We start from the raw sequence: 14,193 nt of genomic DNA, 5'->3' as shown, positions 1-14,193 counted from the left end.
GATGTGGAACCAGAAGCTGTTGTGGATCCTGAAGTTGTTGTGGACCCAGAAGTAGTTATGGACAGAGAAGGGGCAGTGGACCCAGAAGTTATTGTGGACATGGAACGGGCAGTTGTTGTGGACCCGGAAGCTGGGGAACCAGACGTTTTTGTGGATCCCGAAGTTGTTGTGAACAGAGAGGAGTTAGTTGTTGTGGACCCGGAAGTTCTTGTGGATCCGGAAGTTGTGGACCCGGAAGTTATTGTCAACATGGAAGGGGCAGTGGACCTGAATGTTGTTGTGTAATTGGACAGGGCAGTTGTTGTTGACCCGAAAGTTGTTGTGGACATAGAAGGGGCAGTGGAACCGGAAGTTGTTGTGGATCCAGAAGGAGCCGTTGTGGTGGTCCCGGAAGGTGGCACTGTGGTGGTCCCAGAAAGTGCCATTGTTGTGCTTCCGGAAGGTGCCATTGTTGTTGCAACTACAGCTATAATGATACAATTGAGAGAAGAACTGTTAACAACAAAGTTTTGTTAATGTATTCAATTCATCCTGTGAGGTATTTTATTTTTTCATTTTATTTTATTTTTTAAAGCAGTACTGTACTGTTCTTTTTGATTTAGACTAAAATAGGTGTGGGGTGCTTATTCAATCACAAGTTTCCTGAAATGTGTCCTCATTTTCAGATTGGACCGCTCACATTGTTTGTTGTTGTTGTTGTTGTTTTGTGTGTGTGTGTGTGTGGGGGGGGGGTTGTATGTGTTTTTTTTTTTTTAAATCACGTGATGTAAAACTTTGAAAATTCACTCTCCGATCTAAGCGTACGTAATGTTGCCAAAGGACAACAGTAGAATGGTTTGGCAGCCAAATAATGTGATTGTAAAATTTTAATTTGGAATATGGACAAAATCTTACCGGATACAACAATGGTTGACAAATTCACAGGGAGGGTAAGGTTGGAGTTGTTGCTTGCTGCCTCTACCAGAGTGTTTTGCACAGAAGTAACATTTGGCACTGTTTCAGAGCTGCTGAATATCAACCGAGATTGGACCACAATTGAACCTGCACTGGAAAAAAAACAAAAATATGAATATTGTGACACGCCCAATATATTGGGTTTACATGCTGCTTCTCTAAGACAAATATTCATGAACAAATTTGATGAAAAAAAGAAGACTGTAACATACCTAAAAGAAAGGACTTCAGATCGATTGAATGCTTCTCCAAAACGAGCGGAATATACAAGATTGAGCTGTGGAGAGGGAATATTAATTATAGCATTATCAATTATTTTTCCTGTGTCATTGTATAGGTGTCCAACTCTGGTCCTTGAGGGCTGCAGTCCTGCATGTTTGAGAGGTTTCCCTTCTCAAAAACACCTGATTCATGAGCATACTCTGCAGAAACCTGATAACGATCCTGATTATTTGATTCAATTGTGTTTGAGGAAGGAAAACTCTAAAACATGCAAGACTGCGGCCATCGAGGACCGGAGTTCGACATCTGTTGAAAGTATGAAGGGTTTCCCCTCAAAATAAGGAATTAGTCTCAATACATATACATTAATGAACATACAAGGTGTCCCATACGTATTTTACCTTTCAAAATACTGATACTCTACAAAAACGTGTTCAAATAAATCAAAGTACATTGTAATCATGCTGATTGCTGGCTCAGGAGATGATCGCATGCTTGCATATCCTATCTTAACATGTTGCATATATCCTGGTTCTGTAGTATGGCCTAAGAGATAACCAGATCTTTTACCTTGGAATTTCAAGGCCATGGTATATCAGGAAATGATACAAAATATAAATAATCCCAAGTAGTGTAACCCCGATGGTGCCATTACACGCAATAAACAGCAATACCAGGTGTGCAGAAAATATGTGTTGGTCTTCCATTACATGTGCTTTCAAAAGAATGGTAGTCATGTCGAGCAGGAATCACCAACCTTTGTGAAAGTGAGAGCTACTTCTTGGGGACTGATTAATGCCAAGGGCTACCAGTTTCATACACACTTCGGAAATAACAGAATTGCGAACATTACTTTACTGTATATGGTCATAATTAGGGATTGTCAAGCACCGACCGGTAGTCCGGTACCAGGTATTGGTACTGGGCCGATACCAGCCTTATTTTTAGGTGTCGCCCGGGTACATGTGGTGGGGCTGCCAATACCAGCTACCAATAATTTGGTTTAAAAAAAAAAAGAAAAAGAAAAAGAATCCTAGTATAAAGCCTGGTTTATACGTCTACATTTGCTCTTGCGTTAATGACCGACGTAGATCACATGATCCACGCGGGTCATGAATTTAAAGTGCCGCGTAGCTCGTGGCCGGGTGCAGCACACACGTTGCCAATTCTTGCACGCCGAAGATGGTGGGACGGCGCAACGCCCGTGATTGGTCCGTTCGATGGTGTACTCAGCTTTTCCATCTCTCTCTCTCTCTCTCTCTCTCTCTCTCTCTCTCTCTCTCTCTCTCTCTCTCTCTCTCTCTCTCTCTCTCTCTCTCTCTCTCTCTCTCTCTCTCTCTCTCTTCCCCCCGTGAGTATTTGTACTGATATCCGTCTGAAAAAAGTGGTATCAAACATACCTACGAAGAATTCATGATAATGTTCAATAATTATCAACACTAATTTAGAAAACAAATACTGCAAATATCAACATGAAACACTTACTTTCTAGTCTATAAATCTCTGCTAGTATTAACATGTAAAAATTAGTACTTCAGTGATGAGCACAAGTCCTGTGGGCGACCTGGTGCCCAAAGGGACCATGTTGGTGACCCCTAATATAGAGCATACCAATATAAATGAAAACAATTTTGATAAAAAAAAAAAAAAAAAAAAAAAAAAAACAGAAACAAAACAGAAGTTTTTATATGTATGGAACAACATGTATACTATTTCGTTTTTAAAAACAAAATACAACAAAGGAAAATTACCTGGGATTCAATTTGGGTCGCCAAAGCTTGAAACTGAGGAGAAGATGAATTGGAAAGTTGTGACGTGAAAGTCTGGTTCAAACTAAATCCCAGGTTCACCCTTGGTTGCATGGGTGCTATTGTTGCTGTGGTCCCAAAAGGTGCAGTAGTTGTGGAACCGGTTGTTGTTGTGGAAAAGGAAGCGGCAGTTTTTGTGGAACTGGAAGTTGTGGAACTGGAAGTTGTGGACATGGAAGGGACAGTTGTGGACATGGAAGGGGCAGTTGTGGACCCAGAAGTTGTGGAACCGGATGTTGTTGTGGACATGGAAGTAGCAATTGTTGTGGAAGCAGAAGTTGTTGTGGGTCCAGAAGTTGTTGAACCGGAAGTTGTGGACATGTTAGGGGCAGTTGTTGTGGTTCCGGAAGTTGTGGAACCGGAGGTTGTGGATCCAGAAGTTGTTGTAGACATGGAAGGAGCAGTTGTTGTGGACTCTGAAGTTGTGGAACCGGATGTTGTTGTGGACATGGAAGGGGAAGTTGTCGTGGACCCGGATGTTGTTGGAGACATGGAAGGGGCAGTGGACCTGGATGTTGTTGTAAAATTGGACAGGGCAGTTGTTGTTGACCTGGAAGTTGTTGTGGACCTAGAAGGGGCAGTGGACCCGGAAGTTGTGGTGGACATGGAAGAGGCAGAAGTTGTGAACCCGGAAGTTGTGGAACCGGAAGTTGTTGTGAATCCGGAGGTTGTTGTGGACATAAAAGGGGTTGCTGTTGTGGATCCGGAAGGTGTGGAACCAGAAGTTGTTGTGGATCCCGAAGTTGTTGTGGACATGGAAGGGACAGTTGTTGTGGACCCGGATGTTGTCGGAGACAAAGAAGGGGCAGTGGACCCAGAAGTTGTTGTGGACATGGAAGGGACAGTTTTTGTGGAACCAGAAGTTGTGGACCCGGACGTTGTTGTAGACATGGAAGGGGCAGTGGACCCGGAAGTTGTGGTCGACATGGAAGAGGCAGTAGTTGTGAACCCGGAAGTTGTTGAACCAGAAGTTGTTGTGGACATGGAAGGGGCAGGTGTTGCGGGCCCAGAAGTTGTGGAACTGGAGTTTGTTGTGGATCCGGATGTTGTTGTGGATATAAAAGGGGTTGTTGTTGTGGACCCGGAAGCTGTGGAACCAGAAGTTGTTGTGGATCCCGAAGTTGTTGTGGACATCGAAGGGTTAGGTGTAGTGGACCTGGAAGTTATTGTGGACATAGAAGGGGCAGTGGACCCAGAAGTAGAAGGGACAGTTGTTGTGGACCCAGAAGCTGTGGAACCGGAAGTTGTTGTGGATCCAGAGGTTGTTGTGGATGTAAAAGGGGTTGTAGTTTTGGATATGGAAGCTGTGGAACCAGAAGTTGTTGTGGACATCGAAGGGTTAGGTGTAGTGGACCTGGAAGTTGTTGTGGACATAGAAGGGGCAGTGGACCCAGAAGTAGAAGGGACAGTTGTTGTGGACCCAGAAGCTGTGGAACCGGAAGTTGTTGTGGATCCCAAGGTTGTTGTGGCCATAGAAGGGTTAGTTGCTGTGGACCGGGAAGTTGTTGCAGACATGGAAGAGGCAGTGGACCTGGATGTTGTTGTGGACATGGAATGGGCAGGTGTTGCGGGCCCAGAAGTTGTGGAACTGGAGGTTGTTGTGGATCCGGAGGTTGTTGTGGACATAAAAGGGGTTGTTGTTGTGGACCCGGAAGCTGTGGAACCAGAAGTTGTTGTGGATCCCGAAGTTGTTGTGGACATGGAAGCGTTAGTTGTTGTTGACCCGGAAGTTGTTGTGGAGATAGAAGGGGCAGTGGAACCAGAAGTTGTTGTGGATCCCGAAGTTGTTGTGGACATCGAAGAGTTAGGTGTAGTGGACCCGGAAGTTGTTGTGGACATAGAAGGGGCAGTGGTCCCAGAAGTTGTTGTGGACATGGAAGGGACAGTTGTTGTGGACCGGGATGCTGTGGAACCGGAAGTTGTTGTGGATCCCAAGGTTGTTGTGGACATAAAAGGGGTTGTCGACATGGAAGGGACAGTTGTTGTGGAACCAGAAGTTGTGGACCCGGACGTTGCTGTAGACATGGAAGGGGCAGTGGACCCTGAAGTTGTGGTTGACAGGGAAGAGGTAGTAGTTGTGAACCCGGAAGCTGTGGAACCAAAAGTTGTTGTGGATCCCGAAGTTGTTGTGGACATCAAAGGGTTAGGTGTAGTGGACCTGGAAGTTATTGTGGACATAGAAGGGGCAGTGGACCCAGAAGTAGAAGGGACAGTTGTTGTGGACCCAGAAGCTGTGGAACCTGAAGTTGTTGTGGATCCAGAGGTTGTTGTGGATGTAAAAGGGGTTGTAGTTTTGGATATGGAAGCTGTGGAACCAGAAGTTGTTGTGGACATCGAAGGGTTAGGTGTAGTGGACCTGGAAGTTGTTGTGGACATAGAAGGGGCAGTGGACCCAGAAGTAGAAGGGACAGTTGTTGTGGACCCAGAAGCTGTGGAACCGGAAGTTGTTGTAGATCCCAAGGTTGTTGTGGCCATAGAAGGGTTAGTTGCTGTGGATCTGGAAGTTGTTGCAGACATGGACGAGGCAGTGGACCTGGATGTTGTTGTGGACATGGAATGGGCAGGTGTTGCGGGCCCAGAAGTTGTGGAACTGGAGGTTGTTGTGGATCCGGAGGTTGTTGAGGACATAAAAGTGGTTGTTGTTGTGGACCCGGAAGCTGTGGAACGAGAAGTTGTTGTGGATCCCGAAGTTGTTGTGGACATGGAAGCGTTAGTTGTTGTTGACCCGGAAGTTGTTGTGGACATAGAAGGGGCAGTGGAACCAGAAGTTGTTGTGGATCCAGAAGTTGTTGTGGACATCGAAGAGTTAGGTGTAGTGGACCCGGAAGTTGTTGTGGACATAGAAGGGGTAGTGGTCCCAGAAGTTGTTGTGGACATGGAAGGGACAGTTGTTGTGGACCGGGAAGCTGTGGAACCGGAAGTTGTTGTGGATCCCAAGGTTGTTGTGGACATAGAAGGGTTAGTTGCTGTGGACCGGGAAGTTGTTGCAGACATGGAAGAGGCAGTGGACCTGGATGTTGTTGTGGACATGGAATGGGCAGGTGTTGCGGGCCCAGAAGTTGTGGAACTGGAGGTTGTTGTGGATCCGGAGGTTGTTGTGGACATAAAAGGGGTTGTTGTTGTGGACCCGGAAGCTGTGGAACCAGAAGTTGTTGTGGATCCCGAAGTTGTTGTGGACATGGAAGCGTTAGTTGTTGTTGACCCGGAAGTTGTTGTGGAGATAGAAGGGGCAGTGGAACCAGAAGTTGTTGTGGATCCCGAAGTTGTTGTGGACATCGAAGAGTTAGGTGTAGTGGACCCGGAAGTTGTTGTGGACATAGAAGGGGCAGTGGTCCCAGAAGTTGTTGTGGACATGGAAGGGACAGTTGTTGTGGACCGGGAAGCTGTGGAACCGGAAGTTGTTGTGGATCCCAAGGTTGTTGTGGACATAAAAGGGGTTGTCGACATGGAAGGGACAGTTGTTGTGGAACCAGAAGTTGTGGACCCGGACGTTGCTGTAGACATGGAAGGGGCAGTGGACCCTGAAGTTGTGGTTGACAGGGAAGAGGTAGTAGTTGTGAACCCGGAAGCTGTGGAACCAGAAGTTGTTGTGGATCCCGAAGTTGTTGTGGACATCAAAGGGTTAGGTGTAGTGGACCTGGAAGTTATTGTGGACATAGAAGGGGCAGTGGACCCAGAAGTAGAAGGGACAGTTGTTGTGGACCCAGAAGCTGTGGAACCTGAAGTTGTTGTGGATCCAGAGGTTGTTGTGGATGTAAAAGGGGTTGTAGTTTTGGATATGGAAGCTGTGGAACCAGAAGTTGTTGTGGACATCGAAGGGTTAGGTGTAGTGGACCTGGAAGTTGTTGTGGACATAGAAGGGGCAGTGGACCCAGAAGTAGAAGGGACAGTTGTTGTGGACCGGGAAGCTGTGGAACCGGAAGTTGTTGTGGATCCCAAGGTTGTTGTGGACATAAAAGGGGTTGTCGACATGGAAGGGACAGTTGTTGTGGAACCAGAAGTTGTGGACCCGGACGTTGCTGTAGACATGGAAGGGGCAGTGGACCCTGAAGTTGTGGTTGACAGGGAAGAGGTAGTAGTTGTGAACCCGGAAGCTGTGGAACCAAAAGTTGTTGTGGATCCCGAAGTTGTTGTGGACATCAAAGGGTTAGGTGTAGTGGACCTGGAAGTTATTGTGGACATAGAAGGGGCAGTGGACCCAGAAGTAGAAGGGACAGTTGTTGTGGACCCAGAAGCTGTGGAACCTGAAGTTGTTGTGGATCCAGAGGTTGTTGTGGATGTAAAAGGGGTTGTAGTTTTGGATATGGAAGCTGTGGAACCAGAAGTTGTTGTGGACATCGAAGGGTTAGGTGTAGTGGACCTGGAAGTTGTTGTGGACATAGAAGGGGCAGTGGACCCAGAAGTAGAAGGGACAGTTGTTGTGGACCCAGAAGCTGTGGAACCGGAAGTTGTTGTAGATCCCAAGGTTGTTGTGGCCATAGAAGGGTTAGTTGCTGTGGATCTGGAAGTTGTTGCAGACATGGACGAGGCAGTGGACCTGGATGTTGTTGTGGACATGGAATGGGCAGGTGTTGCGGGCCCAGAAGTTGTGGAACTGGAGGTTGTTGTCGATCCGGAGGTTGTTGAGGACATAAAAGTGGTTGTTGTTGTGGACCCGGAAGCTGTGGAACGAGAAGTTGTTGTGGATCCCGAAGTTGTTGTGGACATGGAAGCGTTAGTTGTTGTTGACCCGGAAGTTGTTGTGGACATAGAAGGGGCAGTGGAACCAGAAGTTGTTGTGGATCCAGAAGTTGTTGTGGACATCGAAGAGTTAGGTGTAGTGGACCCGGAAGTTGTTGTGGACATAGAAGGGGTAGTGGTCCCAGAAGTTGTTGTGGACATGGAAGGGACAGTTGTTGTGGACCGGGAAGCTGTGGAACCGGAAGTTGTTGTGGATCCCAAGGTTGTTGTGGACATAGAAGGGTTAGTTGCTGTGGACCGGGAAGTTGTTGCAGACATGGAAGAGGCAGTGGACCTGGATGTTGTTGTGGACATGGAATGGGCAGGTGTTGCGGGCCCAGAAGTTGTGGAACTGGAGGTTGTTGTGGATCCGGAGGTTGTTGTGGACATAAAAGGGGTTGTTGTTGTGGACCCGGAAGCTGTGGAACCAGAAGTTGTTGTGGATCCCGAAGTTGTTGTGGACATGGAAGCGTTAGTTGTTGTTGACCCGGAAGTTGTTGTGGAGATAGAAGGGGCAGTGGAACCAGAAGTTGTTGTGGATCCCGAAGTTGTTGTGGACATCGAAGAGTTAGGTGTAGTGGACCCGGAAGTTGTTGTGGACATAGAAGGGGCAGTGGTCCCAGAAGTTGTTGTGGACATGGAAGGGACAGTTGTTGTGGACCGGGAAGCTGTGGAACCGGAAGTTGTTGTGGATCCCAAGGTTGTTGTGGACATAAAAGGGGTTGTCGACATGGAAGGGACAGTTGTTGTGGAACCAGAAGTTGTGGACCCGGACGTTGCTGTAGACATGGAAGGGGCAGTGGACCCTGAAGTTGTGGTTGACAGGGAAGAGGTAGTAGTTGTGAACCCGGAAGCTGTGGAACCAGAAGTTGTTGTGGATCCCGAAGTTGTTGTGGACATCAAAGGGTTAGGTGTAGTGGACCTGGAAGTTATTGTGGACATAGAAGGGGCAGTGGACCCAGAAGTAGAAGGGACAGTTGTTGTGGACCCAGAAGCTGTGGAACCTGAAGTTGTTGTGGATCCAGAGGTTGTTGTGGATGTAAAAGGGGTTGTAGTTTTGGATATGGAAGCTGTGGAACCAGAAGTTGTTGTGGACATCGAAGGGTTAGGTGTAGTGGACCTGGAAGTTGTTGTGGACATAGAAGGGGCAGTGGACCCAGAAGTAGAAGGGACAGTTGTTGTGGACCCAGAAGCTGTGGAACCGGAAGTTGTTGTAGATCCCAAGGTTGTTGTGGCCATAGAAGGGTTAGTTGCTGTGGATCTGGAAGTTGTTGCAGACATGGACGAGGCAGTGGACCTGGATGTTGTTGTGGACATGGAATGGGCAGGTGTTGCGGGCCCAGAAGTTGTGGAACTGGAGGTTGTTGTGGATCCGGAGGTTGTTGAGGACATAAAAGTGGTTGTTGTTGTGGACCCGGAAGCTGTGGAACGAGAAGTTGTTGTGGATCCCGAAGTTGTTGTGGACATGGAAGCGTTAGTTGTTGTTGACCCGGAAGTTGTTGTGGACATAGAAGGGGCAGTGGAACCAGAAGTTGTTGTGGATCCAGAAGTTGTTGTGGACATCGAAGAGTTAGGTGTAGTGGACCCGGAAGTTGTTGTGGACATAGAAGGGGTAGTGGTCCCAGAAGTTGTTGTGGACATGGAAGGGACAGTTGTTGTGGACCGGGAAGCTGTGGAACCGGAAGTTGTTGTGGATCCCAAGGTTGTTGTGGACATAAAAGGGGTTGTCGACATGGAAGGGACAGTTGTTGTGGAACCAGAAGTTGTGGACCCGGACGTTGTTGTGGATCCCGAAGTTGTTGTGGACATCAAAGGGTTAGGTGTAGTGGACCTGGAAGTTATTGTGGACATAGAAGGGGCAGTGGACCCAGAAGTAGAAGGGACAGTTGTTGTGGACCCAGAAGCTGTGGAACCGGAAGTTGTTGTGGATCCAGAGGTTGTTGTGGATGTAAAAGGGGTTGTAGTTTTGGATATGGAAGCTGTGGAACCAGAAGTTGTTGTGGACATCGAAGGGTTAGGTGTAGTGGACCTGGAACTTGTTGTGGACATAGAAGGGGCAGTGGACCCAGAAGTAGAAGGGACAGTTGTTGTGGACCCAGAAGCTGTGGAACCGGAAGTTGTTGTGGATCCCAAGGTTGTTGTGGCCATAGAAGGGTTAGTTGCTGTGGACCGGGAAGTTGTTGCAGACATGGAAGAGGCAGTGGACCTGGATGTTGTTGTGGACATGGAATGGGCAGGTGTTGCGGGCCCAGAAGTTGTGGAACTGGAGGTTGTTGTGAATCCGGAGGTTGTTGTGGACCCGGAGGTTGTTGTGGACATAAAAGGGGTTGTTGTTGTGGACCCGGAAGCTGTGGAACCAGAAGTTGTTGTGGATCCCGAAGTTGTTGTGGACATGGAAGCGTTAGTTGTTGTTGACCCGGAAGTTGTTGTGGACATAGAAGGGGCAGTGGAACCAGAAGTTGTTGTGGATCCCGAAGTTGTTGTGGACATCGAAGAGTTAGGTGTAGTGGACCGGGAAGTTGTTGTGGACATAGAAGGGGCAGTGGTCCCAGAAGTTGTTGTGGACATGGAAGGGACAGTTGTTGTGGACCGGGAAGCTGTGGAACCGGAAGTTGTTGTGGATCCCAAGGTTGTTGTGGACATAAAAAGGGTTGTCGTTTTGGATACGGAAGCTGTGGAATCAGAAGTTGTTGTGGATCCCGAAGTTTTTGTGGACAAAGAAGGGGCAGTGGACCCAGAAGTTGTTGTGGACATGGAAGGGACAGTTGTTGTGGAACCAGAAGTTGTGGACCCGGACGTTGCTGTAGACATGGAAGGGGCAGTGGACCCTGAAGTTGTGGTTGACAGGGAAGAGGTAGTAGTTGTAAACCCGGAAGCTGTGGAACCAGAAGTTGTTGTGGATCCCGAAGTTGTTGTGGACATCAAAGGGTTAGGTGTAGTGGACCTGGAAGTTATTGTGGACATAGAAGGGAAAGTGGACCCAGAAGTAGAAGGGACAGTTGTTGTGGACCCAGAAGCTGTGGAACCGGAAGTTGTTGTGGATCCAGAGGTTGTTGTGGATGTAAAAGGGGTTGTAGTTTTGGATATGGAAGCTGTGGAACCAGAAGTTGTTGTGGACATCGAAGGGTTAGGTGTAGTGGACCGGGAACTTGTTGTGGACATAGAAGGGGCAGTGGACCCAGAAGTAGAAGGGACAGTTGTTGTGGACCCAGAAGCTGTGGAACCGGAAGTTGTTGTGGATCCCAAGGTTGTTGTGGCCATAGAAGGGTTAGTTGCTGTGGACCGGGAAGTTGTTGCAGACATGGAAGAGGCAGTGGACCTGGATGTTGTTGTGGACATGGAATGGGCAGGTGTTGCGGGCCCAGAAGTTGTGGAACTGGAGGTTGTTGTGGATCTGGAGGTTGTTGTGGACATAAAAGGGGTTGTTGTTGTGGACCCGGAAGCTGTGGAACCAGAAGTTGTTGTGGATCCCGAAGTTGTTGTGGACATGGAAGCGTTAGTTGTTGTTGACCCGGAAGTTGTTGTGGACATAGAAGGGGCAGTGGAACCAGAAGTTGTTGTGGATCCCGAAGTTGTTGTGGACATCGAAGAGTTAGGTGTAGTGGACCCAGAAGTTGTTGTGGACATAGAAGGGGCTGTGGTCCCAGAAGTTGTTGTGGACATGGAAGGGACAGTTGTTGTGGACCGGGAAGCTGTGGAACCGGAAGTTGTTGTGGATCCCAAGGTTGTTGTGGACATAAAAGGGGTTGTCGACATGGAAGGGACAGTTGTTGTGGAACCGGAAGTTGTGGACCCGGAAGTTGCTGTAGACATGGAAGGGGCAGTGGACCCGGAAGTTGTGGTCGACATGGAAGAGGCAATAGTTGTGAACCCGGAAGCTGTGGAACCAGAAGCTGTTGTGGATCCCGAAGTTGTTGTGGACATCGAAGGGTTAGGTGTAGTGGACCTGGAAGTTATTGTGGACATAGAAGGGGCAGTGGACCCAGAACTAGAAGGGACAGTTGTTGTGGACCCAGAAGCTGTGGAACCGGAAGTTGTTGTGGATCCAGAGGTTGTTGTGGATGTAAAAGGGGTTGTAGTTTTGGATATGGAAGCTGTGGAACCAGAAGTTGTTGTGGACATCGAAGCGTTAGGTGTAGTGGACCTGGAAGTTGTTGTGGACATAGAAGGGGCAGTGGACCCAGAAGTTGAAGGGACAGTTGTTGTGGACCCAGAAGCTGTGGAACCGGAAGTTGTTGTGGATCCCAAGGTTGTTGTGGCCATAGAAGGGTTAGTTGCTGTGGACCTGGAAGTTGTTGCAGACATGGAAGAGGCAGTGGACCTGGATGTTGTTGTGGACATGGAATGGGCAGGTGTTGCTGGCCCAGAAGTTGTGGAACTGGAGGTTGTTGTGGATCCGGAGGTTGTTGTGGACATAAAAGGGGTTGTTGTTGTGGACCCGGAAGCTGTGGAACCAGAAGTTGTTGTGGATCCCGAAGTTGTTGTGGACATGGAAGCGTTAGTTGTTGTTGACCCGGAAGTTGTTGTGAACATAGTAGGGGCAGTGGAACCAGAAGTTGTTGTGGATCCCGAAGTTGTTGTGGACATCGAAGAGTTAGGTGTAGTGGACCCGGAAGTTGTTGTGGACATAGAAGGGGCAGTGGTCCCAGAAGTTGTTGTGGACATGGAAGGGACAGTTGTTGTGGACCGGGAAGCTGTGGAACCGGAAGTTGTTGTGGATCCCAAGGTTGTTGTGGACATAAAAGGGGTTGTCGTTTTGGATACGGAAGCTGTGGAATCAGAAGTTGTTGTGGATCCCGAAGTTTTTGTGGACAAAGAAGGGGCAGTGGACCCAGAAGTTGTTGTGGACATGGAAGGGACAGTTGTTGTGGAATCAGAAGTTGTGGACCCGGAGGTTGTTGTGGACATAGAAGGGGCAGTGGACCCAGAAGTTGTTGTGGACATGGAAGGGACAGTTGTTGTGGAACCAGAAGTTGTGGACCCGGACGTTGCTGTAGACATGGAAGGGGCAGTGGACCCTGAAGTTGTGGTTGACAGGGAAGAGGTAGTAGTTGTGAACCCGGAAGCTGTGGAACCAGAAGTTGTTGTGGATCCCGAAGTTGTTGTGGACATCGAAGGGTTAGGTGTAGTGGACCTGGAAGTTATTGTGGACATAGAAGGGGCAGTGGACCCAGAAGTAGAAGGGACAGTTGTTGTGGACCCAGAAGCTGTGGAACCGGAAGTTGTTGTGGATCCAGAGGTTGTTGTAGATGTAAAAGGGGTTGTAGTTTTTGATATGGAAGCTGTGGAACCAGAAGTTGTTGTGGACATCGAAGGGTTAGGTGTAGTCGACCTGGAAGTTGTTGTGGACATAGAAGGGGCAGTGGACCCAGAAGTAGAAGGGACAGCTGTTGTGGACGCAGAAGCTGTGGAACCGGAAGTTGTTGTGGATCCCAAGGTTGTTGTGGCCATAGAAGGGTTAGTTGCTGTGGACCTGGAAGTTGTTGCAGACATGGAAGAGGCAGTGGACCTGGATGTTGTTGTGGACATGGAACGGGCAGGTGTTGCGGGCCCAGAAGTTGTGGAACTGGAGGTTGTTGTGGATCCGGAGGTTGTTGTGGCCATAAAAGGGGTTGTTGTTGTGGACCCAGAAGCTGTGGAACCAGAAGTTGTTGTGGATCCCGAAGTTGTTGTGGAGATGGAAGCTTTAGTTGTTGTTGACCCGGAAGTTGTTGTGGACATAGAAGGGGCAGTGGAACCAGAAGTTGTTGTGGATCCCGAAGTTGTTGTGGACATCGAAGAGTTAGGTGTAGTGGACCCGGAAGTTGTTGTGGACATAGAAGGGGCAGTGGTCCCAGAAGTTGTTGTGGACATGGAAGGGACAGTTGTTGTGGACCGGGAAGCTGTGGAACCGGAAGTTGTTGTGGATCCCAAGGTTGTTGTGGATATAAAAGGGGTTGTCGACATGGAAGGGACAGTTGTTGTGGAACCAGAAGTTGTGGACCCGGATGTTGCTGTAGACATGGAAGGGGCAGTGGACCCGGAAGTTGTGGTCGACATGGAAGAGGCAGTAGTTGTGAACCCGGAAGCTGTGGAACCAGAAGCTGTTGTGGATCCCGAAGTTGTTGTGGACATCGAAGGGTTAGGTGTAGTGGACCTGGAAGTTATTGTGGACATAGAAGGGGCAGTGGACCCAGAAGTAGAAGGGACAGTTGTTGTGGACCCAGAAGCTGTGGAACCGGAAGTTGTTGTGGATCCAGAGGTTGTTGTGGATGTAAAAGGGGTTGTAGTTTTGGATATGGAAGCTGTGGAACCAGAAGTTGTTGTGGACATCGAAGGGTTAGGTGTAGTGGACCTGGAAGTTGTTGTGGACATAGAAGGGACAGTTGTTGTGGAACCAGAAGTTGTGGACCCGGACGTTGCTGTAGACATGGAAGGGGCAGTGGACCCTGAAGTTGTGGTTGACAGGGAAGAGGTAGTAGTTGTGAACCCGGAAGCTGTGGAACCAGAA

The 14,193-nt window shown here is 48.5% G+C and overlaps 3 protein-coding genes across 3 annotated transcripts; all 3 read right to left on the bottom strand.

Moving 5' to 3' along the window:
* Positions 1-317: 317 nt before the first annotated feature.
* Positions 318-4,870, bottom strand: LOC144020932 (uncharacterized). Its single transcript, XM_077524863.1, has 4 exons — positions 2,928-4,870; positions 1,167-1,231; positions 895-1,041; positions 318-466 (listed from the first exon to the last, which is right to left on the bottom strand). Exons 1-3 carry the CDS (start codon positions 4,857-4,859, stop codon positions 999-1,001), a joined length of 2,040 nt encoding a protein of 679 aa, XP_077380989.1. The 5' UTR covers positions 4,860-4,870; the 3' UTR covers positions 318-466; positions 895-998.
* Positions 4,871-4,910: 40 nt separating this feature from the next.
* Positions 4,911-9,458, bottom strand: LOC144020281 (uncharacterized; the record flags this gene model as incomplete). Its single annotated transcript, XM_077523593.1, has 1 exon — positions 4,911-9,458. A coding segment is annotated over exon 1 (4,527 nt), but the record flags the coding sequence as incomplete, so codon positions are not given.
* Positions 9,459-10,004: 546 nt separating this feature from the next.
* LOC144020280 (uncharacterized) lies at positions 10,005-12,223 on the bottom strand (the record flags this gene model as incomplete). Its single annotated transcript, XM_077523592.1, has 1 exon — positions 10,005-12,223. A coding segment is annotated over exon 1 (2,190 nt), but the record flags the coding sequence as incomplete, so codon positions are not given.
* Positions 12,224-14,193: the final 1,970 nt, after the last annotated feature.

This window comes from Festucalex cinctus, chromosome 6 (assembly GCF_051991245.1).
Source record: "Festucalex cinctus isolate MCC-2025b chromosome 6, RoL_Fcin_1.0, whole genome shotgun sequence".
Lineage (NCBI taxonomy): Eukaryota > Metazoa > Chordata > Actinopteri > Syngnathiformes > Syngnathidae > Festucalex > Festucalex cinctus.
Note: the sequence above shows the minus strand (reverse complement) of the source record. Positions and strands in the feature narration are given on the sequence as shown.

Excerpts from the sequence above, each read along its gene's own strand:
- LOC144020932 (XM_077524863.1), bottom strand. The coding sequence starts at position 4,859 with ATGTCCACAACAACTTCTGGGACCACTGCCCCTTCTATGTCCACAACA. Across the intron at positions 1,232-2,927 it reads CGACCCAAATTGAATCCCAG|CTCAATCTTGTATATTCCGC; the intron begins GTAATTTTCCTT and ends CCCTCTCCACAG. Across the intron at positions 1,042-1,166 it reads TCTGAAGTCCTTTCTTTTAG|GTTCAATTGTGGTCCAATCT; the intron begins GTATGTTACAGT and ends TTTCCAGTGCAG.